Raw genomic sequence first — 27619 nt, 5'->3', positions numbered from 1 at the left:
CCAGCGTGGGCTGCTGCACAGCTGGAGGACTCTCCCAGGCTTCCTCCAGGGCTGCTATCTGGAGGGAGCAGCCCCAGAGGTGGGTGTGGGAATGTGATTTTTGTCAGTAGTGAAAACATCCTGCAGGGAGAGCGTGTAGGCAGGGAAGAAGGATTTCGATCTGCGGGCTGCAACTCTGGATACAATTGTGCCTGCTGTGAAAGAGCTTGTTACACTTTCTCACTGTAAGGGCTCCATCTGGTGCTCTAGGTGTTTTTAAATGGAAATTTACATTTACTGTCAGAACTAAAGTCTATGCCCAATGGGCAGTCTGATGGTCTTACTAGTCAAACAAATGCCAAAAGCCTTTTCTTCACTTCCCACCCTGTTATGTGGTGGGACAGGACTGAAATGGAGAGGGGCAGGCTGGACAGGTTCAGAATTTGTCCTCATCACACTAGGAAGCAGTAATGAAGACCCTTTTTAAAATTCAAGATTTTCTTTGTCTTAGGACAGGATTTAGCTCATTACTGACAGTAAGCAAGGTGGCGTGGCGTTACAAGGAAACAGAGTTTGCTGTTGCTCAAGCAGCCCAGATGTTGGTTAGTAAACCGTGGTGTAACTTACAGCTCAGCCTCTTAAATTCTAGCTAGAGACTTGCTAGTAGTGCTTTGTGTACTTGATGTAAAGCCCTCACATACTCATCAGGATACCTATATAGTGTACCCTACATAGATGTCTGATCTGAAGATGGTGTGTGCAGAGATCATCATAGTAGTCAAGCCTTGCATTAGGGAACACTTTGCTACCTATTCTCACTTCTGCCTTGAAAAGTCATGGTCTTGGCAGCTCAGGAGAAGAAATGCACTGACAAACTGCTGCAATTTGCGATTTAATAACCCTTCCCTACTGAGAAACCCGTTTTACAAGTTATCCTGTTCATCCTTCCCAGCTCATTTTTTGCCTTCTCACCATCTAGCTGCTTCAGTCTCATCTGGATCAGTCTTTACAACTAAAATAATTCCTGACTGTGCATAAAATCAAGCTGCTTGGTTAGGTGCCCATTAAAATATGGGCGTTGGTTTTTAACGTACTCCAAAGCAAGTCCAAAAAAGTTCGTCTTCGCTGTTGCGCTACCTGAGTGAATGGTGGCTGGAGGAAATTTTCCATATTGAGGAAGCCTGGGCAGACTTTCCCTCAACCCTCTAATTCCTGGTTTTATACTGCTGCTTGGGCCTTTGATCTCCACGCTTTTAATTGGCTCACAGGGAGGTTATTTACGGTCAACAAGAAAAGTAACTTGAACTTGTCATTTTAATAAACTTGTTACTTGGCAGCTTCTCTAGAGGCATCCCAAATGGAAACAAACTCATTTTGTTTTATAAATAAATTTAAAAAATGGTTTCCTAGACAACCTTGATGAAATGTCAACTTCTCAGCTCTAAACCTACACCATAGGTATTGTTATCTCCGTCCCTGCTGGGTAATTTGTACACTGCAATAGTTTGTTTGAAAACATGTTTGTTGTTCTCTAAAATGTACTTAATGCTAGATTAGAGGACGTAAGACCTTTTATTTTTTTTTTCTCCTATTTCCACCAGCTCATTTCTAAACCATTTAAAATAAAGAGCTTGAGCATGTATGGTATTTAAAAAACCTTTCACATGATGTTTTTAAAACAGATCAATTTCAGCATTAAAGTGTTAGGAATTCAGCCAAGAAAAATTCAACTCAGGATTGCATAGCTATAACGATAATGTATTATACCCTTCTTCCTTGAAAATGATTATAACAGTGGAGTTGAACATAGTGAATTACATAATTTAGGAGCGTTTGCCAGAATGCTGTTTTAGGGGGATTACTGTAGTCTTTCCTTAACAAAAGCAAAGGGAAAGATGGATTGTGTTATGAAATACTTAAATGAGAGAGAACAGTCTTCACAAATTATCTAAGATAACTTATTTGAACAGAACAGAAGGTCATGTGTGTGCACGCCAGTTATCACACTTAACTACTTTGCAGAGTGTGGGGGAGTACAAGAGGGAGATTTTTGCTTTTCCTGTCCTCTGGCCTGAATTAAAAATGTATTGGTTGCTCATTGCTGACATCAAAACATTTCCAACTAGCCCGAAGTTAGTATTTGATCGTGCTTTTATGTTTAAAAAATTAACAGCATGGCCTGTCTAATATAAATAATGAAAGGCCCAAAAACGTAAAAGCTACTGCTGCTTCTCTTGGCAAAGCTTGAGGATGTTCAGGAGTTGTAATGCATCTAAAAATCTGGCAGAAAGGACTGTGTCTTTTATTTTTCAGTCTTCAGAGTAGGTGTTGTACATACAACATGCTATTATGTACTGATGTAACTGCTTTAAGGCTGACTGCAGGATCTGTGTTCCCACCACTTCTCCATCCGTTCCACTTACCAGGGTCCTTGATTTGAAGAAGCAGACTGGCGACAATTATTTTTGCAGCAGGCTGAGGTCCAGATTCAGGGTAGTGTGCAGTAGGCATCTAAAGTTCAGCACATATGTACATTCCTCTGATTTCTTTATCTGCCTTGTGACTTCCCTGAGATCAAAGTGTGTGCCTCAAATCTGGCATCTGCTCAAGTGCTTTTCTGAATAGGAAATGCGATAATTTCCTGAACAAGGGTCTTGGGAACACAAGTGAGTGAGTGTAGATGAAGTGAGGCAGATGTAATGGGCTTGGATGCTATTTGGGCAGAGAGGCGAACAGTAGTGCTCAAAGGTTGCTTTCTGAAAGGTATTTTTATAGGTAGTTGAGAGAATGTTTTGCTTCAGAATCAGCATGAACTGGAATTTGCAAATATTTAATAGCACCTGGCCATGTTTTACCCACCTGCCCAATTAAGAGACGGGTTGGATAATGAATTCTGTTTTCACTGGGAGCTTAGCTGTGGCTCTGGCTTCCTTAATCAGGTATAGTACTAGAAAAGCATAAAATATATCAAGTCTTCAGAAGCCCCACAAAGTCTGGCAGGGGAAGAGGTGAGTGAATTGCCAGTCTCTTAGTTAATACCTGAGAAAAACATGTGAACATGTTTCTGCTGATTGAAGCAATCAGGATGTGGAGTGAATGTTTCTGTTGAATTTTAGGGTGCTTTTTGTAATCACGGTAGCCTCTTGAAGACCACCTCTTTCCCATCGCTTTTCTACTGATCAAGTCAGGAACAAATTAGATTAAAAATGAGGGTAGGGAACAAGTCAGAAAGTGTGGAAAGAGATCATCAGCTCCATCTGTGAAGTATTCAGTTAAAACAATAATTTGCTTTGTTTGCATATCGTCTCCTAGGTCATCTTTGCAGCAAAACAACTATAAAATCTTTTAGAGACAAACAGACAGAAGCAAAGAAAATGAAAGTGGTTTTCCCTGAAGGGTTAGTACACATGGATAGACTGGAAGGGAACAGAAATGTGAAAACTCAAAACTGATGACTTTGCCATGAATATAGCCAATGGTAGATGTAACCAAAACTAAAAATGTGGGGCTCTGGGACACACTGAAAGCAGCTAAATGGGGAGTCTTGTGGGACTGCCTTCAGACGTGATCTCTGTGGTTTTAAAGCAAGAAAAAAAGGCTAATTAGTGGTAGGTTATATCCTTCTGGTCCAAATGAAGAATTAGATGGGAACATAAATCCCAGGAGAAAGTTGTTAGGACCTGTCACATGTAAACTGAAGCCATTTAGCTATCCCTGGAGAAGGTAATGCTCTAAAGCCTGATCATTACTACTTTAACATGGAAAATCTGGGGGGTGTAGGCGTGTGTTTTTTACCTCCTAACCTCTGTTGCCGGTACTGATGAGATTTTTATAACCCCTGTGGCTTGAGCCGCTGCAGGAAAGTGTTGTGTTCAGCTTGGCTCAGTGCCGTACAGTCCACTTTAATCGCTGTGCAAAGTGAAAGGATAACAGTTTTACTGTGGTGCTCAGTCTGAAAAGAGGACTCTAAGCAAAACCCAGTTAATTCTTCAAAGGGTTTTTGTGATTCTTGCAGATACTTTTTAACAAAGTGTAAAGCAGGCTGACACAGGCCTTTAATGGCTGTCATAAACCATTCTGTCTTTAGTGTCTTCTTACTATTCTAAAAATGAACTGAATTAACTTGTATGTTCTGTTTAAATTCAGTCACTATGAAAAATGTAATTAGTGTTAATATTCTGGAGATATGTTGGATGTTGGGAATTTTCTGTGTGCATCCGTCATAGGCTTTTGAATGCTCACGGAACGCTGGTGCTTTTCCTTGTGTCGTGGCACGCTGTTGAATCAAAGCCTGTAATGCAGGCTGGTGGTTATCCTGCTCTCTCTTTTTCATGGTGGGGAGCCCACAATTAAATTGCTGCATTGAATGCTCTGGCTTGTTAAGCTTTTTTTCTTATCCTGTGATTGCATGCTCTCCCTGGCTCTTTCTCGCTGGTTAACTCCCAGTATTCTCTCCTCTGTTTCTGTTTCTCTTTTGGTAGAGCTGCTCAAACTGTTTCAGGTCTCTGCTGAAGGAAATAGCATGAAAGATCAGTAATTGGAACCCCAAATAAATATTTGAAGAGAGAGCTGTAGTGCTGTATTTCCTTGGCACTGCTCTGTTCATCAGATTTCCGAAGACGATTATATTTACCCTCAGTTCTTCTGAATCTCCATAACTTCCTGGCCTTTGACCCCTCTGTTTTAGTGTGTCAGATTTTGTTTAAGGTAACATTTAGAAGTTTGTATGCCGTGATGACCAACATGCAGCTTTGTCTCAGATTTTGGCATTTATTTTTTGAATTGCCAGCAGCAGGCTTGCCCTGTTTGGTACTGTTTCCAGCTTGAGCCCTTGTTATCCTGGAGCCCTTATCTTTTCTGGGATCATTAGGGACAGAATTCCTTTGCAGCCTGCATATGCCCTGGGGCTCACCCTCAGTATTGCCTATACCAGTTGCAATTTGTGCCTTAACACCTTGCAAATCTTTTCACTCCCTCTAAATTACGTGCTCCACTGTGTACTGAAGAATGTGGCCTTAGTTTGGGGTCTGTTCAAAGGGGAGGAGGCTGAAGGGAAGGGTGCTGAATGGAGAATGGATCTGGTGATTTGCTCTGTGGATTAAAGGGGAGGATGTTTGACAATGCCTGGGTTGTGTTACCATCAATTAAATTCAATATTTACGAGTTGGCAGATGTGGAGAGCAGACTTGATGGTAAATGTAATCTGTGAACTTTGAAGCTTCTGTAAACGTATCAGAAGTGTTTAACTCCTTTTCCTGCCCATCTGTTTCTTTTTCTTTTGTTCCCTGCTGAAACCAGGTCCTTTGTTCAAACTGTCTTGCTTACCAAAGGGTGCTTGTTATTCTTGCCACACTCCTTGATTTTTCACTACCTTCATGTGCCTGTGCTAAGATATACTTTAACCTAAACCTGCCTTTCCTTTTTGCCTCACAGCTGTGTTCCTCTACTGCTTCATTGCTTGTACTTAAGCTGCATTGGTTCTTCTCTCCATCATTTAACCCTCACAGTGTCAGCAGTGATTAGGCCTTATGTGTGTTATGTTCTTCTGCCAGTGATTACTGGAGAAACTGTATTTTAAAAGATTTATTGAAAAAAAATCCATCTGTGAAAGGCTAGCCAGCAGCCCTCACCATTGCTTTAAACACCTTTTCTTGCCACCACCATGCACCTGTACACCAGGAGGGGCCTGAGAAACAAGAGCACATGCTGATAGGATTATACGTCAAAATTGCTAGGTATCTCCAGCTTCTGCTGTGTGGCTCACTTAGCTTTTCCAGCAAATTGGTAAGTGTATGTTGAAATACGTGACTGGAATTAATGTATGCAACCATAGTGGTTTATTGTTCATTTTATCATCTGTTTCATAACATATAGACATTGATGCTTTTAATTAGCTTAGATTAAATATCACAATGGTATCACCAGAGCAAGCAGATCACCAGTGTAAACAGTTACACAGATATCTTTGTGTGTGTGTAATTTCTTTAAATATATCTGTATACAAACGTACATATCTATACTTCTGTGCATATAAACTTTTGAGAACACTTGTGTTTTGAAGACTTAACTGCTGAGCCTACACATTCTCTTTATTCTGGACTTATTTATGGCTGTCTCATACTGCTTTTGCAAAAGCACTGCACATCTAGACTTTGATGTTTTTTATAACATGCTTATCAACTAATTAACTTCATTAATTTTGCAATTTGTGAAGTTAATTAGTAAAAATGCTATATAAAACTTGAAAGTTATTTTAATCTTAAGTTTGTATTAAAAATTATTATCATGCTTTTGATTACTAAACTCAATCCAGTTAGCTCAGACAGGGTTACGTGATATTAAAACCAGCTTTGTTCTGCATCTTTCCTAGCTAGTTAGTAGCATTTTTCACTAACAATTACTGTGACTTTGTCTGGTATCTGAAAATGCAGCTACAGGGAAAAGGCAAGGAATAAGAAAAAAAAAATATGGTGTGGCGAAGTAGAAGTTGGGTTTCAGTTTGGGTTGCTAGAGAAACAAGTTGGAAAAAGGGGAGGTGAAAATATTAAAAAAGTTTGCCTTGACATGGTAATACAGGTGAGAACAGTACTTGGCTACCAGCCTCCTCTCCTTTGGTGAACCATTTTGGAGGAGATGCGCTACAGGCTGTACTACCTGTCAGCCTGATCACAACCCACTGCATATACCTAAAGGGTATGATAAGGAAAACCTGCTTGCCTAAGTAAGGGCAGCAAAGAGGGGATGTTGGGAAATTGCAGCAAAGAGCACAAAATCTGTGAGGCTGGAGTGGATACTAGGTTCTAGTAATAGCAATAATAGTAATGTAGTAATAGTAATAATAATAGCAAAAAGGTGTAGTAGCAGCATAGGTGTGGGTACCTCAGGAGCACAGCCACTATGCAGACACTCCATATGGTGTCTACAGAGCAGTCCACAGCGTTTACACCTTCTCCCTCAATGTACATGTGCCTACAGGTGAATGTAAATTAATACATTTTTGTGGTCAGATGGGTGTTGCCTTAGAGCTATGCAGAGGGTTTGCTCTTGGTTACATGTAGTTTTTCTCCCTGTGTGCATAGTCTCTGTGGGCTGCACTGGACTGCCCCTTCTTCTCGTCCCGGTGTTTCTTACACTGTGTCCTGTCACCCCTCTGGTGGGACCTCTCCCACTTCATACTGCTCATTACTCACCAGAATTTGTTTTTAAGCGTACAGTTTTGTCTTAGAGAGCTCAGTGCTGCAGGCCTAAGCCTGGAGCAGTGCCTAAGTCCAAGCTCTGGCAGTGGTACATCCATCTACAACACTGGCACCAGCCAACCAAGCAGCATTACTGCCTGGTCATTTCCCTGCAATGCATATTGTATCCATTTTTATAGTTTCTTTTATACTTTCAACAGACTTTATAACAGCAATAATGTCATTCAGACAATTACACCGTAATTGACCTTAGCGTTGAGCATCCTTGGCTTTTACTGCAGTTTGCTTAATACTTCAGGATGGTCAATTATCTCTTAATTCCCACTTTGTTGGGAATTATTGTTTTAATTATTACACTCCAAATACATAATTTTGGAGTAGTAGTAAGGGTACGCTGGGGAATGGTCATATTCGTGAGTGCTTTAAAGAGTTACCAGCTATATCATGTGGGAGGGCTTTTCATGCTGTCATCTGTAGTCATTACTTTTAACACTGATTTCATTTAATTACCACTTAGTCTGCTCAGGCCAGGTCTTCATCTGCAGAAGCCAGCGTATGAGGAGTTGGGGCCGGCAGGATTTGAGAGCAGTTGGATGGCTGTGCAATCTGACCATATTGATTTTTCTGCCCTGTTACTGTGGGAGTCATCTATGTTAATGCAAGTAACTTCCAGTGGAAGTCGGGGTTAAAACGGTGACAGTTTTTTTTCTTTTCCTAGCAATCTGAAGTATTAATTATCCCAAACAGGCAGTAAGCACACTGGAGTTTGCCCTGTTACTGGTGAGAATTTTGGTAATTTTAAGGCTGCATAAAAGACTTGTATGGGCCTCTATGTTCATTTAATTTGTGCCTGTGTGGCACTAGTACTCCACCAGGAGCAGCACCCTGCCGGTGTTGGAGAGAAAACAGCGCGGTACTTGTGGTGGGAGATCTTTTCAGTCAGCACTGTGCTTGGCACTGCCCCAGATATATACTGAACTGTGTAACATGCCATGCTTTACAGCCTGGTGCAAAAGATACTGCGGGTCCTGCACTAGAAACACACTGTCCCATGTCTTAAGCAAACCACACGAGCAAGGCAGCATTCTCAGCCCTTCTATAAATGTGTATTTCAGTTGGGTTTTGTCAGCATTTTGTCATTTATTTAACGTGAATAAAAATGTTCTACCCAAGCATTATATTAAAAAGTGGTACGTTTTGCTAAAACAGAAACCTACTTTCACCAAAGAGTATTTTTTCCTATGTGTGATCTAATCATTATGTATGAGCAAACTCAGTGTTGGTTAGTAGGAAAATGCTACTCTCTAGTAGATTAATGCATTTTATTGAAGAAAACAGCAGCATGGAAAGACTTTATTTCTCTATAAATTTTAATAGTTACTAAAATCAGGACTTTGGCCCATTAAGTTACAGCCTGCCAAGTCATAATGCTGAATCACTTAATTTCTCTAAGTAGCTATCCTGTTCCAGCTTCTTAAAGGCAGCTGTTAGGAAAGCACTGATGTTTTAATCAAGGAACAGGGTGGAGTCTGACAGCTAAACAGTCTGCTTTGATGGAGGTTTTCTTGCACTGTCTGCAAATGTAAGGACCTCTCTTGGAGTATGTAGACTTGCACGCTCAAGGACCATGGTGTGGGTGGGTACGGGATTATATTCCAGAATCTGATTTCAGTGGAAACCATGAGGACATTGTTACATCCCGGTATTTCTCACTGGAGATAGATCCTTACAAATGTTTATAGGTTGAAAAGCTATTGCCAACAATAGTGGGAACTCAGTATGGCTAATAATGTTGTCCCTTGCACACTGGAAATAGTACATTAGGTCCATAGGAAGATCTAGACCATAGCTCATTGGCTATGGCCAAGCAAGATCTTTTCGTATTGGTATCGGGTCTGATCCATCTTTGAAGCAATAAAACCATTAAGCAGTGTGCACCCAGTGCCCAATGTGGTGCTCATCCTTTATGTGCTAGTGATAATTAGCTATTTTATCATTCTAGTAGGGAGCTTTAATTTATTACTTTATTAAGCAGTGAAATCAAAGATTAAAATGGTATCTGTAGCACATAGCTAACTAGATAGTGAAAAATGAAACTATATTGTTTCAAATTTATGAAAATAAACATTTCTATTTAAATAAGTGCAGTAGTTTAGTTCTTTAGACACCACTAATTTGTAGTTTACTGGTGATTATTTTTCTTCATTTTAAAGTACATTGCTGTCTGTAGGGTGAAGTTGAGAAATAATGAATTAAATTCACATTACAAGCTACTGCCTCTCAAACTGTAAAGGAATATGAATGAAATAGGAGCATACTATTAAAATCTTTCACAAAAGACTATGCTATATTGTTGCAGTAAACAAATACATCTTCCCAGCCATCAGTTCATCTAATACTACATTTCTCCTTGGCCTTTATTTTAAGGGCTTCTGTGCCTACTGCCGCTACTGTCTCCAAATGTCTTAACACGTGCTGTCTCTTCAGAACAAAAAATAACATTGTTAGTTTGTGTCATTTACTATAATAGTTGATTAACGATGTACTTAAAATATAAATCAGTAAATGTATTTTAAGATGTATTTGCTCAGGATGAGAAATCCTTGTCTACCTATTTTATACTGTCAGGGAAAGAGCGAGAGAGAGAGAGAGAGCGAGAGAGAGAGTGGAAGGCGGGCAGGCTGGCAAATGGGAAAGGCACAGGCTGTGTTCGGCACTAGCTTTGTTCTAAAATGTTTATTTGCACTCAGTGTACTTAGAGAGTAATTAACAGTTACTAATCAAAAAGATGGAAGATTTTTGCAGATTCTACCTCTCATTAATCTGAGCTGCTGTTGACAAGAATTGGGAATTTTAGAGAAGCAGAGAGGAAGACCTGAGTGTCCCAGCCGGCAGAAATGTTCTTTCACATAACTTGAGCAACAACCATAGCTTAACTTCTGTGGTTAAGTGTTCTTAATCCTTACCAGAATTTTGTGGTATAATAAGGAAAAGAAGAAATTCAGTAATAGGAGTGGAACAGAATTTGCACAATGTAAACGCTGATTTCTTGGTTTGTGTGTGTTCCTGGTAGTAGCTGTAAAATAATCCCAGGGAGGTGTGCACTGAAAACCCCAAAACCTGGGGTGTGCACTGAAAACCCCAGTTCTGCTGTGTTGTGTGGTTTTATGTGGAACAACAGCTGTCCATAGTGCATGGAGCAAGAACTGCAAAACCAGTGTTGCAGGATGAATGGGAGGATCCAAAATCTGGCAGTAAGACCTTCTTTGGTTGTTGTTCCTCCCACCACCTTATAGGAGGACAGAGAAATGGAGACAGTTTGCAGGGTTGCAACTGAGAATTACTTTCATCTCCATTCCTGTCAGCTCCAATTCTGCAAAATGCCTGAACACATCCTTAATTATGTACGTTCAACTATTGACTTCAGTGTGAGATAAAGTTTAGTGCATACTTAAATGCTTTTCTGAACTAGGGCCAAAAGCTGCTGCTGCTAAAATCAATCCCAGAGGGAACTTTGCACCTTCCGTTACTTCCTTTTTTGTATACCAAGATACAGGCTCCACCAAGGCTTTGGAAATATGGTAGGAGTTTATAGATGTCACCTGCCTTGTTTAAAGGAGTAGGGCAGAATTGTTGGATGACAGTGCATAAAGTACATACTATTTTCTTTCCTGCCCGGTACATGCGCTTTTTAATGATCTTACTATGGGCTGTCGAATGGCAAGAGACTCACTGAGCCACTGTGTTATGTTTCCATCTACTGTAGGTAGTAGACTGTTACTGTAAAAGGTGCCAAAATAAAATGAGTTCAGGTGGTTTTCCTGTTCTTTCCTGCTTCAAGACAGTTTAGAAGCTTACTTCTCTCTTTGCTAGAAATCTTCATTCAAATGTTTGCTGTAGTGTGACTTACCTTGAGCCACTCTGTTCTTCTTGATTTATACGGCAAATGCACACACATATGCACCCACCATCCCTCTTCTGGGAGTATTGGTTTAACCCTGTATATTTGTAGAGGAAACAAGCCGAAACCAGGCAAATGTATGGTTTTCATAAAATGGTCCAAAGTAGCTCTACATTCATCTTGTTGACATTGAAGATAGCAGCTACGATCTATCAGTTGATCACTGGTTTTTGTCTCTTGCAACACATTGTGCACTTCTAATACAAGATACTTTGCTGGGTAGCTATCACTGATTAAAACCCAAAGTGCTATCTGTGAGAACAGCTCCAAATCATTATCAGGTTAAGTTGTACTGAGGGATAGTTACAAATGGACCACTGTTTTGAATGAGTGACTTGATGGTATTTTCTTTGTCTCTTCTGGCTGCAGAGCTCTTCTGTATCTCCCTCAGCCAGTTTCAGAACAGCAGAAAAGCACAGAAATTCCACAGATTATTCTTCAGATAGTAAAAAACAGAAGACGGAAGAGAAGGAAATAGCAACTCGTTATGTGAGTAAATTGTCTGCACTGTGCGTTGCCAAACTTAAGTGTTCCTCTGTAATTTCACCTGATTCCTGCCACATAATTAATTTTAAAATTGAGGGGCAAATGTTGAGCAGGTTCTTATTGCCTGCCTCTAACATATATGCTGGGTGGAAATTTTTTGGTGCCAACGTTTTATAGTGTTTTTAACAATATAAATACAGAGCACCTGGAAGGCATGTGACAAGAGGACTGAGCATTGGTTAGGCTGAGACGTGGTAGATCTGGACTCTAGCTTGGCTCCACTCCTCGGTGCAGTGCAACTTCGGATGAGCATTTTCATCCTGCTCACCACTGTGAAAACTGGGAAGAATGCTGTAGGTGTGGCAACTTGTTAAAGCAGAAGCTCTATGGGTGACCTAAATATTATACTTGTATTACCACATAAAGCTTGGTAAAAGTAAACACTATGTTGCATAGTTGTGAGCAGCCTTGCATTTCATTGGTTTATTTTTTCTCAGTACTTAAGAGATGTTGGGATATTAAATAAATGTTTTTAACACATTGTGATTTGTCATTGCAGGACAGCGATGGTGAAAAGAGTGATGACAACTTGGTAGTTGACGTTTCCAATGAGGTATACACAATGGTTGTTTTTCTGCCTTAAAGGGGGGGGTGGGGGTGGGGGTGTGTGTGTCTTCAGTGGTTTCTGTGCATACTGAGTATGTGAATAAGATGACAGCCTTTGCTTTTGCAAAGGAGCCTGAAATTCCCCAGTGAACCCAGACAAGTCATCTTTCTTTGGAATGCAAATCAGATTTGTAACACTTATTTCTATCAAGGACATTCTTGTATGAACCAAAAGTCTGCTTGAGATACTTGAAGCCAGCACACAGCAGATAGGATACAGCTTGTAACAGTATCTGTGTTTTCTTTCACTCTGGCCAGGGCTTCATTTGTGAACTTTAGCAGGTCTGCCAAGTGCCTCAACTCTTTTCAGTCTGTCACCTGACAAATGATATTTACCTGCCTATTTGAGTATCCATAGATTTTTAACATTATTTTTCATGGTTAATGTCATCAAATTTTAAGACTGTTTTTAAAAAAGAAATTAAAAAGTAGTCTTCCATTATACATCTTGATTTTACAATTTTATCAGCTAAATCAATTAAGAATGGAAGGAAGAGGTCACTTTTTATGACACATCTTCGTTCCAAAGTGAGAATTGCTCAAGACAAGCAATAGTAGCTAGTATGATGTTTTTATACTAACCCACGTTGCTGATATTTAGGATCCTTCCTCTCCCCGGGGGAGCCCAGCACACTCTCCACGGGAGAATGGCTTGGACAAGACTCGACTGCTGAAGAAAGATGCACCAATTAGTCCGGCGTCTATTGCATCCTCCAGCAGTACTCCTTCCTCCAAATCCAAAGAACTTAGCCTTGTAAGTGCTTCAAAGTGCTCCTGACCCGTGATCATCTGCTGAAACACATGCTTAGCAGATTTATGTCTGGACACAATTTAGATTCCCACAGCTATCAGTAAAGCACTATGAAGCATCAAGTTAAAATTTGTTTAATTTATCTCTTCAAGGGAATTTTATAAAATAGTAAGGAGAAAGTCCACAGCCTTTTTTGGGGATAGGAGAAGGTTATTTTCACTGGTGGTGTGGGTAGGTGATAGATGTGCTGTACTGAGAGATGTTTTTCTCCTCCCCCATATGAAAAACTGTCATTCTGAGAATAAATAAAAGTACACAGGGATTTCTTGAGCTGTTTTCCTCTGCTGTGGTTTATAGTAAATTCAGTTCCCTGCTTGGATGTGATTTGGTTGTTAGCTTTGTTTGAATTACCAGGCCATATACAATAACAATAATTTTTATTTTCTACCTAAAAAGTAATCTGTCATTTACAAGAGCCTTCCTTGACTTGCATCACAAATCACAATGCAAAAGAGCGAGCTGCCTGCAAGTTGGGGGTGTTCTTTCCTTTCATGTTTGTGACCACAGTTAATCACTTTCCTGAGCTGCACAGTAACTCCCTTCTCAGCTCTTCACAGGTCAGAGTACATGATTATTTAAAGAAATAAAATAAATAAAGAGAAAGCTTAAAGTGAATGTAGTGCTCAGGAAAGGTTATGGAATGACAGGTTCAGGCCGGCAGTCAGTGGTTTGTCTGATGAACAAGTTTGTCACAAAAGTAACACCGCACAGTTCCTGACTTTATATCCATCACTGTCTCCATCCTGTGTTTGCAGCACCATGTTCGGGCAGGAGTTGTTGGTCAGTTGTGGGTTTTTTTTCTGCTTTTCTCATCCACCCGGCAGTGGCCTCTTACAGAAACTCATAATCATAATGGGAGCAGGTCCACTGTGAGCAGAGTGAGACCACCAACAGATTTCACGTATGCTGCCAATGTAATTGTCAGACGACAATGGTTTTCAGTCATTGACCTCATTCTGAATCATACAGATGCTCCTGATGAGGAAAGCTGTGAAGGCTGTAGTTAATTCCCAAAGCCATTCTGCCTTTTTCAGTGTCTCTGCAGCTTCTCTTTATTGCCAGGGACTGTTGAAACCCAAAAGCTAAATATCACTGATCATGCACACTCTGGTTTCATCAGCTATCTTTCCAACCACTAGCTAAAAAGGTAAAATAGCTAATAAATTTTCTTCCTTTTTCCTTTTTCGTGATTAGAATGAGAAATCTACCACTCCTGTGTCTAAATCAAATACCCCAACTCCACGGACTGATGCCCCAACTCCAGGCAGCAACTCCACTCCCGGACTGAGGCCAGTGCCTGGCAAACCCCCAGGTGTGGACCCACTAGGTTAGTGTCCATGTATTTTGATGATGTGGAACGGTGGCCATTTGTCCCTAACCAGCTCCCTTTAAATCTGCATTGACGAGGCAGTATATTATAGCTGCCTAAACTGGATACTGAGCTGGTTCTTCAGCACTTCAATACAGCATGCACACACACACACACACACACAGGTATTGCTGTTTGCCAAATTCGTACCTCATCTGATGGGTCTGGGTTGGCTGTGTGACCTCTCTTTTTTCCCCTTAATAGCTTCAGGTTTAAGGACACCTATGGCAGTGCCGTGTCCCTACCCTACTCCATTTGGGATCGTGCCACATGCTGGTATGAATGGGGAGCTGACAAGCCCTGGAGCTGCCTATGCCGGTCTACACAATATTTCCCCTCAAATGAGTGCAGCAGCTGCAGCAGCAGCAGCAGCAGCAGCTTACGGGAGATCTCCAGTGGTAAGTGTTGGCTGCTAGTGTGTTTGGTGTTGAGAGCAGTTTATATAAAATTTAAGACCTGCAGGGTTAAATCTAGTTCCATCTCTTTGTAATTTGGGGAGTATGCTATCGAGAACATGAATTAAACAGTCATCCTTTGCCTAACTCCATCTTTAATACACGTTTTTGTCTTGCTTTGGGGAAACTACAGGTTGGTTTTGATCCCCATCATCATATGCGAGTCCCAGGCATCCCTCCGAATCTCACAGGCATCCCAGGAGGAAAACCGTGAGTATTAAACATTCAGCTTTAAAAGTCAGTCATCTGTTGAAGTTGTGTTCTCTAGCCGGCTGGAATTCCACTTAGCTACCTTAAACTATTGTGTAAATAGAAATAAATACAGCTGTTTGGCAAGGGCAGGAGAAACATTGTTTAATCTTAATGTTGCATTTGTACATTTGTTTTGAAGACTAATAGTGGTCAACAAGAACTGGGTGATATAAAGGAGACAGAAATAAATGGAAAAAGGAGCTGAGCTTTGAGGTCTTCTTACATGCTGAATCTGACTGGTTGGTCTTACATGGAAATGCAAACTGGAACAGGTCTTTCCATCTCTGCTGTACTGTGCTTCTCCGATTAAAAAAAATATTTCTTTGTTCACAAAAGCCTTGCAATTACTTGCAAACTTAGAAGGATATAAACAGCACTGTGCAGAGAAAGGAACACTGAAATGTTTTGTTTGATTGAAAACACTGGAAAGAATTATTGTAGTGTGATGTTCAGATTCATCCTTGATGGAACTGACTGTAAAAGGTGACCTGCTCTACCAGGCTTCGCTTGTTGTGAGCCTTGGAAGAATTACACAGGTATGAAGAACTCTCTGCTCACATCCCTCTTGAGTTAGAGAAGGGAAAGAATAAAACAGCTATGTATACCATATTGATCCAGACTTTACGTAAGGGTCCTTAAGTTCCACTTCTTGCATGACATTTGTGGGAAACTGTGACCATCTAATACTGGAGAGTTTGAAGGGCAGGTGATGTTTGTGCTGTTCCTTCTCTCACCCTGGTAATAGGAATGTGTTTGTGGAGGAGTGGTTGGGGAGCAGTCACACGCTTTCATGCACACATTTACCTGACAGTGAGCTTGAAGACATGCAGGATTAATAACAAACACATGTTGACAAGTAGTCAGTCCTAGTGCCTGTAACTCCTCTTGTACATATACGTCACACAAATCATAAACCACGTCCAGCTCCCTCAGACATCACACAGTAGTTGCCACTTCAAGTTGACTTTTCTGCTAGTTACACTGCCCTGTTATGTGGCTGTGTTAAGGCAAGTATGCAAACTGGTGTGCAGCAGCTTCCTGGACTAGCTGTTTGCATTAAAAATTCTTCAGGGCACAGATCTTCATCCTGCACAGATGGAGCACTTGGAAATCTCTTGATGCAATGTTTGAATGTCTGCTGAGTTCAAGTTCATCTTTGGTGGAGTTGGTCACCTGGAAAAAAGGTGACCAGCGCTACCAGGCTTTGCTTGGTGTAGTCTCAGAAACAACAATACCAGGGGTGCAGAGATCTCCTTGCTCACATCTTTCTTAGAGATGGGGGAATAAAATATGGGGAAAACTGATATCAAATTGCTTCAGTTCTGGTACATCTCCAAGGGTTTGAATGTTGTTGATGTATTGGTGACTGGTTTATAAAATTTATAACATTGTAACATATTTAAATGTAACTTTCATTTGTCTGCTTTAGGGCCTGAAACCTTTGAAATCTGTGGCTGTTTTAGCACAATTGCATTGTTTTTTCTTCATCTTAGGTGGGGCACTTTTCACAGCTGTCATTCAGGATTGTTACTTTCTCATTTACTCTTCTCTTAGAGTAAAACTTGTGTAAATTCTCTGCACTGTTGAGTGTTTGTTGAAATGGAGCAGGCAGTGTGTGGCAGGGATCTGGCCTCTGATAACTCTCGTTCACTTTGAAGTTATATCAAAATACTTCTGGAGTTATATCAAAACACTGAGGATTATACAATATGTAAATAGAAAAGGTAGCTGATGTCAAAAGAAGAAAAAAGTGCTGGACAGGTGTTTATAGTGTAAAATATTTGTAAGATATTTAGAATACTTCAAACAGGCAATGTGCAGTGTTAGTTCTCAGAGTGAAAAAAAAAAAACCCCTCAACCACCACAAAACCAAACTAAGCAAGAAACCAGCAGTTTAATTATACAGGCTGGTATGGAGTAGTGAATAGAGTGAGAATAAAGGTAGCCACAGATCACTACAGACCTAAGCTTTATTTCTGTAATTGTTAAATATATTCCCTGTGTACTTTATAAACATGCTAAAACTCACATTGGCTGATAAAGTATCATACACAATGCTCAACAGGGCTTTGCAGAGTGGCTGCCTGCGGAAATCAGAAAAGATGCTAATGAAGTTCCACTTGTTTTGTTAGATATTTCAGGTGACCATCAGCTGCTTTTTCCAGTACATTACTGCAGCAAACAGGAATTAGGAAGTTAATGAGGAATATATTTCAGATTTCTGTGGTGATAATCAAACCCAAATTCTACTCCTCATATAGGCAGTTTGCTGCTTCTGACAACCACAGAAATCTGTCCTACCCTTTCCTGAATGTGTTTAACATCAAAAAATGGAGAATGAGGATATGATCCGTCACTCAGACCTGCCAGAACAAGAAACAGCTCAGGATGTGAAGTGTATAAAGCTCTGGGAATAGGGCAGAAAGGTGAAAATGCAGTTGCATTTTGTCCCACTGAAAATTATTGTTTGAGTGTTAATGCACTATGAATCTTAAATAAAAAATTCAGTAATTGAACTCTGAAGACTGCCTTCTTCAGTGACTTTAAAGCAACAATTAAGGAATGATTTAAGTATTCTCATAAAACAATTTCTTTTTGTGAGCTCTTCTCATCCCACCATTGTGACAGTGGATTTTTCATCAGTGCTGTGATGAATTTTTAGATCAAAGGGAACGAAAGCCTTCTCTTAAGTATACCTTGGTATGTGTAAGTGAGCCCTCTTATAAAGTTGGTGCTCTTGTAACAGATATGATGTGTCAGGTAGCATCTCAGAACAAGACAATTTCACAACCTAACTGTTCTCCCTGGAAAAATTTTGATATGAAGCTGTTGATAGGTTATTCACAGGTGGCATAACTGGCAGTCACACAACGTGTTCTTTCTCAGTGAGAGCCCTGATTCTGGCAAGAGAAATTGGGATTTGTAGTTGTTGTGTCAGGTCCACACACAAGGAAAAAAAAAAAAAACCCAAAACAGAAAGAAAGAAGAGAGCAAGCCCAAAAGGAGCAAGGAAATTTGAGTGCATTTCTGCTGACCTGTCATGTCAGATGTCAGCAACCATGCCTTGAGGACTTAACTTCTTGATGGTGGAGGTTTCACTGCACCCTTAGGGTACAGTGCTGGGCAGTTTCACTGGAGGGGTGTGGGACCCATGGCACATTGGGGGCAGTTTGGCAGCAGTCCAGCTGAAGTTTGCACATTGGAGTCAGTAAGGGGGCAACCAAATGTCCCCTGGCCCTCAGCTACCCACCATGCTCTGCAGCAGCCAGCCAACTATTTCTGTCTTCCAGGGGGCCCTGACCTGACCTTCTTTTCCTCCTCTGCATGCAGTGGTCTCCCCATGCCCCAGGTGTAAGAGTAGAGTTGTGTATCTTCACTCATGCCAGAAGTCCTCATTGCATGAATTGTAAAAGCTCATTTGATTGATAGATGGTGCTTGACTTTCCACGTTAAAAGAATAGTACCTAAGTTTGTGCTTTGAGGATCATGCTATAGATAAATAAATAATTCCTTCGTCACATGATTAAAAAGATTGCAAAAGGATCTGAGTGTGCAATCTGAATACCCACAGTGGAAACACACCTTTAATTCTGTTTCCTTAAATAGGCTTGAAGAAAAACTTCTTAAATCACGCCCTATCTTTTTTTACCTCTTAGAGCATACTCATTTCATGTAAGTGCAGATGGTCAGATGCAGCCGGTTCCTTTCCCTCCTGATGCCCTCATTGGTCCAGGAATCCCTCGCCATGCCCGTCAGATCAACACTCTGAACCACGGGGAAGTTGTGTGTGCGGTTACCATCAGCAACCCCACGAGACATGTGTACACGGGTGGGAAGGGGTGCGTGAAAGTCTGGGACATCAGCCACCCTGGTAACAAGAGCCCTGTCTCTCAGCTGGACTGCCTGGTAGGTGAACAGGGGCGTGCAACAGTGGAATAAGGTAGCAGGTTGTGTTAAGATTGAAATGACACTGTTACGGTACAATAAATAGTGGCAATTTCAACGCTGTCATTGGTATCAAAGCTTGATATTTAATTTATAATTTTGGTGGCTTTTTGAACTGAGTTTGAATTATGTTCTTTGTCATACTTGTGATTTCCCCACCCCCAGTGAGTCAAAATCTCTTCAATATCCTAAAATTGTATCGATAGGGGGAAAGATCAAAGACACCACAAACATCGTTTATAAACTTTAACATTTGTTGGCAATCTTAAAGCTTGCTATCCTATCATGCTAAAAGTTGCTCTCTTGCAGCTATATTCTCTGAGAATATTTGGAGATGATGTCACATATTTTTTGTTTTGTTATGTGTGTGAATTCATTACCCTGTCTTAATGTGACAATTAAAAATATCCTCGACTGTTATTCGCAAATTATTTGAATGTGCTAACAAGATGAAGCATTGTTAGCAGCTTTTCTCATGTCATTTACCAGTTCATGATAAGATGTTGCTTCTTGTTACAGGGGCAGTAAAATGAGAACCGTAGCTTGTAGTGGCTACCGCAGCTTGTAGTGGCTACACAAGCTGCTACGCAAATAAAGAAAATTGCCCAAATATTTTCCTGTGACATCTCCTAGATGATGGCAGCAAGTCTCACTGGAACAGAGTGTGGGGGAGTGTGCAGGGAATTTGGTACTCCCCCATGCCAAGAGGTTAATGTGCTGAAATAAACAGAGTATGAAAATGTAACTTTCTACATAAGCTGTCGAGTACAGCTAACTTGAATTGTTTTGGGCTGGGTTCAGGTCTTTGCATTTTGATGCTAATTAAGATTAAGTATCTCTTACTACTGAGTTTTGTAGATCAAGTTTAAGTACTTCCCTAATGTCATGTAATTTTCTGGCATTAGTACACTTTATCATTGTCATAAGTATAAATGGCTCATTAAAACCAGGAGGGAATACAATACATTTATGGATTTCTGCTCTCATGTTAATGCTGTTTTCCTTTCCCCGTGAGTAATCTCTTGATGGCTTCTGTCTCCACAGAACAGAGATAACTACATCCGTTCCTGCAGATTGCTCCCTGACGGCCGCACCCTGATTGTTGGCGGGGAAGCCAGCACGTTATCCATTTGGGACCTGGCAGCACCAACTCCTCGCATCAAAGCAGAGCTGACGTCTTCCGCTCCAGCTTGCTATGCCCTGGCTATCAGCCCCGATTCCAAGGTCTGCTTCTCTTGCTGTAGCGATGGGAACATAGCAGTGTGGGATCTGCATAACCAGACTTTAGTAAGGTAGGTCGACAGAACTGGATCATCAGGTTGTGAAGAATTAATTAGACATGGCCTTATGTACTCTTCTGCATACATAAGCTATTTTCTCCATGGAGTCTGCCTAGCTGCTACCAGTATTTCATTGCTAGGCAATGTCATGGTAATACCTTGACAAAAGTCTATAAAATTGTTTATAGGTTTTGAGGGCTTCATAATTCCAGGCCTGTTGAGCAGCCTATAAATATAATTTCCTAAGATCAGCGGGTGTTGACACTGCTGTAGGTTCTTTGAACAGATGGTTTTCTTTGTGTCCTTGCAGCACACAGTGCTCACACTCCAATCTCTTTCATAAGTGCTCCAGCAAATATGTCTTGGGTAAAGATCTGTGTAAATTACCTCATTGCAAACTTAGCGTCGTAGGAGTTCGGGTTGCTGCTCAACTCTAATGTGCAGTAAGCTGGGACTCAGTCACAGAGCCTCTCTGCACACTGCACAGTGTGTGTGTTGTTATGTGTAATATAAAATAATATATGTAATCTTGAAGGCAGGCTTTTACTCCTTGATGTTCCCACTTAGACTGCTCTTTTTTTCCCAACTTTGTTGGTCACCTGCAGATTCTTATTAAAGTGACTTTTGAATGATCATGCTCCATTCCTTTGGGAGGAGGGGGGTGTTTTCAGTTGAATAGTGGGTATCAGACAGTCAGCAGCAAAGATCCCCAGAGTATCTGACTCATAAAATGTGCTTTTTGAAATCAAATTAGCACTTGGCTGTCTGGCCTGATTGTTTCATCAATTCATCACAAAACTCACGTGGTTGTCCTGGAATTTATATTAATCTCACATTGCTATTGGAATCTACGTTACTGTTGTCTGTAATGGCTGTGTGTCGGGGACTGAAAGAAAAAGGAGCTATTTGTATACATGCTCAGAACCAACTCTTTCCTGTGTGAGAACATGTGTATCTTCTTTCCATATTTGCAGGCAATTTCAGGGCCACACAGATGGAGCAAGCTGTATTGACATTTCTAATGATGGCACCAAACTATGGACAGGAGGCTTGGACAATACAGTCAGATCCTGGGATCTCAGAGAAGGGAGACAGCTACAGCAACATGACTTCACATCACAGGTTCAAGCTTAGAAGCTTTAGCATGTTAACAAAAATCTGTCATGGTTTTCTAAAACAAGCATTTTTGGATTTTGGTGATGGTGGTTTTTTTAAGTAAAGAAGGCAGGCTCAAAGAGAACTCCAAAGAATTTTTCACTTGATCTCACAGTTTGTTTTTTTTTTACTTTTTTTTTTTTTTTTTAATTTGATGTGGCAGCTAAACATCTTTCTGGATTGTGACTATTTGACAGATTAGTACTTCTCCTGTGAGAATGGTGGAGATTCCTTTTTATAAAAGAACTGCCAGAGTAAAGTGTTCCTGTTGCTGTTTCTGTAGATTCTTGTTCAAAAATATTTTAAGAAACTATTTTAAAATGCTGTCAGATAAGCTAGGACATTAAATTTTATAGCTTGATTCAGTGCTTTACTATTACAGTTTTAATTGAGCTTTGTTTACATGAACTGATGTATCTTGATTGCTGTAGTAATTGGATTATCACATTTTTAAAACTGTAGTAGACCAAAATGTGTTTTTGCATAGTGTTAACAGTGTAGCAAGAGTTGGTGTTGAATATCGCAAGCTCGTTCCTTTACTGATTGCAGCATGTGCTGTGCTAATTCCAGATTTTCTCACTGGGCTATTGTCCAACTGGTGAGTGGTTGGCAGTAGGAATGGAGAACAGTAACGTTGAGGTGCTGCATGTTACTAAGCCGGACAAGTATCAGCTGCATCTTCATGAGAGCTGTGTGTTATCACTCAAATTTGCTCACTGTGGTAAGCAAATGTTTCTATGCCAGTGTTTTCCCTCCTGAGAAATTCTTTCAGGACTACCTTTAAGTGAAAGTAGAGGTATAGTTAAAAATTAGATGTTACATTTAAGTATTAACATTATTTACAAAATTCTACATGACTGCTTTTTTGTGGGAATTGCTTATGTTGTGATTGAATTTGGTAGTGGAACCAGATGAAAGCGTGACTGTTCTTTGGATATGTGTGAATGTATTGTTTTTATGATTAATCTGTTTCTTGGGGTGCATTCCTTGAAAACAAAATGCAACAATAACATTTAAACAATCTATTGCAGGCAAATGGTTTGTAAGCACTGGAAAAGATAATCTTCTTAATGCCTGGAGAACACCTTATGGAGCCAGTATATTCCAGGTAATAACCTCCTAGAAGCTGTTTTTCACATATATCGTAGTGCAGTAATGCTGCACATCTCAGGGTCTGTCATTAACTTAAGGAGTTTTTAAATGGAAATTCTTGGCTAATTACTATCTTCCTTTAAGACTTTGTAATTAACAAGATACGCTTTTGTCCTTTCTAACATTTGAGTGATTTAGCTCTTACAGTAAAAATTTAGCTTTTAATCCAAAATTGTTTCTAATACCCTTCTTTATCACCTTCTTGTGCATATTGCTGTGATATAGTACTCAAGTCTTGTTGTTAGATGAGCATTCACTGAAGGTCCAAAATGTAGCTAAAAGTGAAATTCATATTCAACACATGTATTTCTCTTGGATGAGATGAAAAAAGTTAGTGGATTGAACAGGCACACTTCTGAGCTGAAGGCTGTATCCTTATGGAGGAGCTCCATGGAGTGTAACTGGAAGTTGTAACCTTTCTATAGTATTTATCCCTCCGAGCCCAATGTTAATGGCACTTCAGTGCCATTAAAGGAAAATGGGATTTTTGCATGTCCTTCTCTTTCACCCACAGGTACCTCTAGGCTGTGAATATTTTGTATTAACTGGTGTTCTGGTCCAAATGGTCAGGTCTCACCTGTACTGACACCTGTTGTGTCTCTGCTTTTGGGGACAATGCAGTTTGCCTTGACATGAGAAAGCTGAGGTCAGAGTTTTCTTGCTGGAGGATATTTAGTTCCACAACCACCTCCCACAGAAAGCCCACATGATCCTAACAAGAGCACATCACCCTTAAAAGTGATGTTAAAACCCCAGTGCAGCTTTCTTAATGAAGGGCAGAGAAAGAAGCTTTACATACAGTGCAGCAGAGGTTGCTTGGCAAAAACTTGGAATGACTGGGAAGTGTTTAGCTCTTGCAGTGAATGTGGACATGTATTATGTAAAGAAAACATGCACTAAAACAGCAAGTAAAACGTGGCAATACATACACATAATCTCAGAAAAGACAGAAAAGCTGGGAGGGACAGAGCTACTGTGTCCTGTTGTATGCTATCTCCTGTTCAACTGAAGTACACTTGTGCATCCTGTTCCACCACAGTATCTTTTCATATTTACATCCTCCCTGATAATGCCTTTGTGCAAGGATTTTGTCTTCTGTGTTAGGGAAATAGTGAGAGGAGATAGGTACTTCTGTGGGGTCTCATCGTTTTACACATGTGGGTGGGTAGGGCTTTGTAGTGCTTCTCCATACGGATTTCTGATTTAAAACAAACAAGGAAGGGAAGAAGAAGAAGTTGACTTTTCATTCATTTTATGCAAAAGCTAATGTAAAAAATATTAATAAATGCTTGCTTGTAAAATATATAGGAAGGACTGCTTCTTTTTTTTTGATTACTAGATTATCTCTAGGTACATACCATTCACTTGCTTTGCTGCTGCTGTTTCTGTTGCCATAGAGCTTTAGGTGGAACAAGTTTGGAAAAACAGTTATGTAACAAAAGCTTCTGCTATGGTACTGATACTTAAATAAGCTTTCGGTGTCTTCCCTCTCTATAAACTCTACAATTAATCTTCAAGCCTTTCTGGATTGAAAGATTGGAAAACCGTAATTTTCTTTTCCCTTTTCTCTTTTGTTTTGTTTCTTGTAGTCCAAAGAATCCTCATCTGTGCTTAGCTGTGATATATCTGTGGATGACAAATACATTGTTACTGGCTCTGGGGACAAGAAAGCTACAGTCTACGAAGTTATTTATTAGAGACAAATCTGAATGCAGACAGAACTCCTTCTCCTAGCACTTTGCTGTATATTCCTTTTTTTTTTTTTTTTTTTTTTTTTTTTTCCTTTCTTTCTAAACTGAGAACTTAAATGCTCATCACAGTTGTGGAATTTATTTTTACCTTCTTAACTTGCTGTTGATTTGTGAATGCTTATTAAGAACTTGTGATACCAAATTGTCAGATATCTACTTGGAAGAAGATGGAATAAGCATATTTAACAGTGAACTTGACTCTTTAATTATGTATTATAGCTGTAATGTATTTATTTTGTTTAAAGAAGTCTTTCTAACAATGAACTGACTAAATAAAGCTGTCTGGCCCGGCTTTAGTTTGAAAGGTACATTGTATACTTTGTGTTTTTGCAGGTGAATAAATTGGGGATCTTGGAGAAGGATGTTCAGGAGATAGTTAAAAGTTACACTAAATAGACTTGTAGTTTCTATTTAAAAAAATAAACTTTGTTATATTTTTTAGTCCTGTTCTTGGATGAGACCTCTAAGTGTTATTACAGTATAATTATTTGGTGGGAAGATGCTGTATCTTAACTATTTTAGACAGTCTTGGAAACTTAGAAAATTGCAAATTGTAGCCAGTGATCTACATGCCTGTGATGAATGGCAAATTCAGTTCACATCTAAATTAAATTCACTTTAAGTAAGAATGTGCTAATTTATATATTTGCAATGTTAATATAGCATCTTGTGTACAGATTTGTTCTCAATGCTTTTCTGTTGATAAACATAAAGCATTTTGGTGTCATGCTAGGTTTTTTAATATAAACACCTCTCTTTGTTATATTGTAGAGAGTACAATAAGTTGCCTCAAAGAATCACCTTTGTAACTTCTGGAAACTTTTGCAATGTTTCCTTGAAAATGGGGATATGTGTCTTTGGGCAATTTTTCAATTACAAGATATTATGAAAAATATTTGATATGTTCTTTGGAAACTGCACTGAAATAAGAATGGATGCCTACCAATATACAAACTACAAAAGCAATGACCTCCGAGGTAGGATTTGGAAGAGTACTCATTCCGACATACAAAAAGGAATGGATTCTTACTGGGATAAGGACTTGCTTTGTTCGCCAGCAGTTCAATCCAAGTCTTGGTTGGATGTCCCTAAAATGGACGCAGACTGAGCCATTGTGCCAGAGACAACGTGTTACCTTTTTATGTTTGTTGTTGTTGCTGTTAAACTATGATCTGTGACTTTTTTTTTGAATGCTTTAAAAAAAATCTTTAAGTCTGTGGATCTGCTGATGTACAGTGCCTTTGCTGCTATGGATCAAAATCAAAAGACCCTTGTAGATAAATTTTATTGTATAAGTAGAAAATTACTTAATTTCATACTAGAAATGGATTGATGCTGCAAGTAAAAATGGACTGTTCATTGAAGTTCCAAATGTGGTAGCAAAAAATGGTGTCTTAAGTGCTTAGTGTTTGATGTCATTAACAGTTTCGTAATACTCTACATTGTAGAAAGATTTTGATACTAAACTGTGTCATTGTACATAGTTCTAATGCATTGTATTGACCACCAGTACTTCTATAATGGTAGATTATTGTTTGTGCATTCAGACTTTTAAGCATTAAACATAAGTAACTTCTAAGATGCATTTTTCTTTCCGCCCACCCCACCCCCTACCCCTGGCTTCTTTTTGTGTGTGATAATCTCAGTTATGTGTGCAGAATGCTGCCTGTAAGGACAACAGGCATTCAGTTGCAGAGCATGCCACTACAGATACTTTGTGATTTTGTCACTGAGGGACAATGTAGAGTTTCATAAGTTTTCTCTGAGCTAGCAAAATCAATTAATTTAGAGTTTCCCCGAGTTGCCTGACTGCATTGATTCTGAATTCTTGGAGGCATCAGCCACAAGACTTCGGCCATGTAACTTAGTAGTTTGCCACCTCCCACTTGTGTAGTCTCCTGTCTGATACAAAGCTTTACGTTATCCCATACCTTGAGGAGAGGAAACTGGGGACAACTCCTGCTCCCACACCTGCTGAAATATGGGGAGCTCAGCAGGGCATGGGGAGTGATGTTGCATTGCAGCATCACACCCGGTTTTCCCCTTCTAGTGCTAAAACCTGTTCATGTCCCTGGAAGAACTTTTGACTACAGTTGGGTTTAGATCAAGAATTTAACCCAGCTTCCATTCAGACACAGGTTAAAGTGAACTAGGGGAAAGAAATTTATACATTGTGGGGGGGAGGGGTGTGGGGGCTTTGTGCATAACAGCAGAAATGGAAAAAATCCAAGAGGAAATTGGAATTAAATCTTTCTCCCGTAACCCATTTCTGAAAAGCAACATTGTGCATGTTGGAAATTCCCAGGCACGTAAGCCTGTCCTGATGTGATGTGCCAGCCTGTGGTGACTGCCAGTACATTAACCCAGGCTGACAAATTTTTTGGTTTTGTTGAAATGCCAAATCGAGGCTTAAGCTGATTTACTTGGACTGTGAGTGACTGGCTCATACTTGGGGGAGGGGAGTGTAAAGGCAAGTTTCCCTCAGAGCTATCAGTTTCTTTAGAGTGTATGGTAAAGAGTTTTCCAGATGTCCCCCAGAATAATCTGTTTTCACTTGTATTGAGGTTCTGTGATATTTAGTACAATAATGCTTCATAAGGTAAACATGGTGCAGATACTTTCTCCTGTTACTCTTGTCTGAAGATATATAATTTGCCTGTATTATAATAATTGGAGACACCTTTTATTTTCAGAAGCATTAAAAAATTTAGAAGGTTAGAGTGTACTCCATTTGCTAACAAAAGAGAAACCACCTACTTAATATTTGTGGAGGATGTTATATTTTTATGCAATAGTTCAGGCATAAGAGTTTGCTTAAAAACCCTAAGATAAAGCCTTCTTTTAAAAATAATAAAACACTGCACACTCCTGAATTTGTACCAGAGCTAGTTTTGACAGCAAAGTAATATACATGGCAGGCTGCTTTAAAAGTATATGCTTATTAATGTTTGTATTGATTGTTTGTAAACACTCTAGGAATTAAATGCTTTAATCCAGGATTACTGCAGTTAAATATGTAATCATCCAAATTTTTTTCCCCTTCAGGGTTCAGTGCAAGTGAGAGATGGTACAGAGCTACTTTCTGGTTTCCAGTTAAGCATATATAGGGTCATCTTCCTTTTTCATTCTTTAATTTCTCTCACCACTGCAGAGCACAATTT

General features: G+C 39.8%; 1 protein-coding gene across 3 annotated transcripts in view; it reads left to right on the top strand.

Moving 5' to 3' along the window:
• LOC119141579 (transducin-like enhancer protein 4) overlaps positions 1-26043 on the top strand; it is a 98201-nt gene extending 72158 nt beyond the window's left edge. For 2 of the 3 annotated variants that reach the window (XM_037374032.1, XM_037374033.1), the window contains exons 9-20: positions 11506-11625; positions 12182-12235; positions 12890-13042; positions 14294-14426; positions 14673-14866; positions 15057-15133; positions 18832-19081; positions 20165-20412; positions 21375-21522; positions 22126-22276; positions 22587-22663; positions 24297-26043. In XM_037374032.1, the coding sequence (XP_037229929.1) occupies positions 11506-11625; positions 12182-12235; positions 12890-13042; positions 14294-14426; positions 14673-14866; positions 15057-15133; positions 18832-19081; positions 20165-20412; positions 21375-21522; positions 22126-22276; positions 22587-22663; positions 24297-24404 (1713 nt within the window). In that variant the 3' untranslated portion in view covers positions 24405-26043. The remainder of the gene's footprint in view (positions 1-11505; positions 11626-12181; positions 12236-12889; positions 13043-14293; positions 14427-14672; positions 14867-15056; positions 15134-18831; positions 19082-20164; positions 20413-21374; positions 21523-22125; positions 22277-22586; positions 22664-24296) is intronic. The other variant, XM_037374034.1, reaches the window with a different exon arrangement.
• Positions 26044-27619: the final 1576 nt, after the last annotated feature.

Source organism: Falco rusticolus, chromosome Z, assembly GCF_015220075.1.
Source record: "Falco rusticolus isolate bFalRus1 chromosome Z, bFalRus1.pri, whole genome shotgun sequence".
NCBI classification, from domain to species: domain Eukaryota; kingdom Metazoa; phylum Chordata; class Aves; order Falconiformes; family Falconidae; genus Falco; species Falco rusticolus.
Note: the sequence above shows the minus strand (reverse complement) of the source record. Positions and strands in the feature narration are given on the sequence as shown.